Below are 2066 nucleotides of genomic sequence, written 5' to 3' on the forward strand. Positions count from 1 at the left end.
ATGCCTCGCCGGGCCGCCCCGCGTTTGGTGGCCGGAGAGGGCAGCGGGGGCCAGGGGGCTTCGGGGGCTGCGGCCACCATGCTCCGCTCCCTGTTGCTTCACTCCCTGAGGCTCTGCGCCCAGACCGCCTCGTGCCTCGTGCTCTTCCCGCGCTTCCTCGGCGCTGCCCTCATGCTCTGGCTCCTGGACTTCCTGTGCATCCGCAAGCATCTCCTGGGCCGCCGCCGCCGGGGACAGCCCGAGGCCGAGGTGGAGCTCAACAGCGATGGCGAGGAGGTGCCCCCCGACGACCCCCCCATCTGCGTGTCGGACGACAACCGCCTATGCACCCTGGCGTCGCTCAAGGCGGTGTGGCATGGCCAGAAGTTGGATTTCTTCAAGCAGGCGCACGAGGGCGGGCCGGCACCCAACTCAGAGGTGGTCCTGCCCGACGGCTTCCAGAGCCAGCGCATCCTCGACTACGCGCGAGGGAATCGCCCGCTCGTGCTCAACTTCGGCAGCTGCACCTGACCACCGTTTATGGCGCGCATGAGCGCCTTCCAGCGCCTGGTCACCAAGTACCAGCGCGACGTCGACTTTCTCATCATCTACATCGAGGAAGCTCACCCTTCCGATGGCTGGGTTACCACGGACTCCCCTTACAGCATCCCGCAGCACCGGAGCCTGGAGGACCGGGTCAGTGCGGCGCGCGTGCTGCAGCAAGGCGCTCCCGACTGTGCCCTGGTCCTCGACACCATGGCAAACTCCAGCAGCTCGGCCTATGGCGCCTACTTCGAGCGTCTCTACGTCATCCAAAGTGGCACCGTTATGTATCAGGGTGGCCGTGGCCCCGACGGCTACCAGGTCTCTGAGCTGCGCATCTGGCTGGAGCGCTACAATCAGCAGCTGCACGGCGCTCAGTCCCGTCGGGTGTAAACAACAGACAGTTGACTGAACTTGGCCGGCTGCACCTTCGAGCCTTCGAAGGGTGCGTGCAAGTCCCATACGAAGTCAAGCTTGGCGCGGCTCCAGGGACATGGCTCCGCTGAGCTATCGACCACAGGTTGAGTCTGCGCGCTCAGCCATGCCACCCGTCCCCCGCCTCCTCGGAACTCAATGGTTGTGATTGTCTGTGGCTGTAACTCCCTGGCTGTCTGTAACCCCTCACCCTGGTCTGTGCGCCTGGGAACTTGTGCCCTGTCGTGCTCTCTCGCACCCCCTCCCCAGAGAGAAGAACCAGTGTGTCTTCGGTCCCGTGTGGTGGCCCCACGCCTCTCCGAGCTCCGAGAGAACTTGGCGGCTCCTGTGCGCCCTGAGCGCAACTGGGCTCCAGTGGAGCGCACCGCGCGCTGGTTGCCTGGCACCCACACCTGTGGCTCGCGGGGAGGGAGTGCCCTACTGCTTCTGTGTCTGTTTCTGGTCCCTGAGTTGTGGGAAGGGGCCCAGGGACAGGAGAGGGTGGGCGGGGTCGTTTTCCCTGTTGTTTTTGGTGCGCACGAGCCCCGCTGCTGATGACGAACTGTCTCTAACTGGTCTAGACCACGAGGTGATTCCGAAATGCCGGGGGCTCGCAGCAGCGCCGAAATCGAGAGGGGGAAAGTGCTCTGGGTTTCCGACAGGAAGCCACCGTAAATGGGGTGGGAGTGGGAGGTTGCAAGCTGCTTCAGGACAAGAGGAAGAAGGCTTAAGAGTTCTAGGCGAGGTTCGCAGCGCTCCAGGGATAGGAAAGAGGCTGGCGCTCCTGTGAACAAGATTTGGCTGAGTCCCGGGAAAGGTAGATGGAGCGAGCCTGAGACCTCAAGCGAGGGGCCTCCTGGGCAGGCTACCAATTGCAGGGCCAGGGGCGGGGAAGGGGGCGGGGAGGGGCTAGTTCGAACGCTATTTGATGAGTGTTTGCTGGAAATAACCCTTGTATATAAACTTATTTTACGCTACAATAATAAAGGCTTGAAGTAAACTGCTTTCTGGCTGCCTTTGGTTCCCTTATTTTCAATTCCCTCTGAATAGCGGCAGAAATTAGCCACAACTCTCTCCCTCGCGTCCCTCTAGTGACCCTGGGGTGGGGTGGGGGGCGGCAGAATAAGACT

At 62.3% G+C, this 2066-nt stretch overlaps 1 protein-coding gene across 1 annotated transcript; it reads left to right on the forward strand.

The window, feature by feature from the left end:
- On the forward strand, positions 1-1402 carry DIO3 (iodothyronine deiodinase 3). The gene has a single exon (XM_077122349.1). The coding sequence runs from the start codon at positions 1-3 to the stop codon at positions 913-915; it is 915 nt and encodes a 304-aa protein (XP_076978464.1). The 3' UTR covers positions 916-1402.
- Positions 1403-2066: the final 664 nt, after the last annotated feature.

Source organism: Tamandua tetradactyla, chromosome 12, assembly GCF_023851605.1.
Source record: "Tamandua tetradactyla isolate mTamTet1 chromosome 12, mTamTet1.pri, whole genome shotgun sequence".
In the NCBI taxonomy this organism is placed as follows: domain Eukaryota; kingdom Metazoa; phylum Chordata; class Mammalia; order Pilosa; family Myrmecophagidae; genus Tamandua; species Tamandua tetradactyla.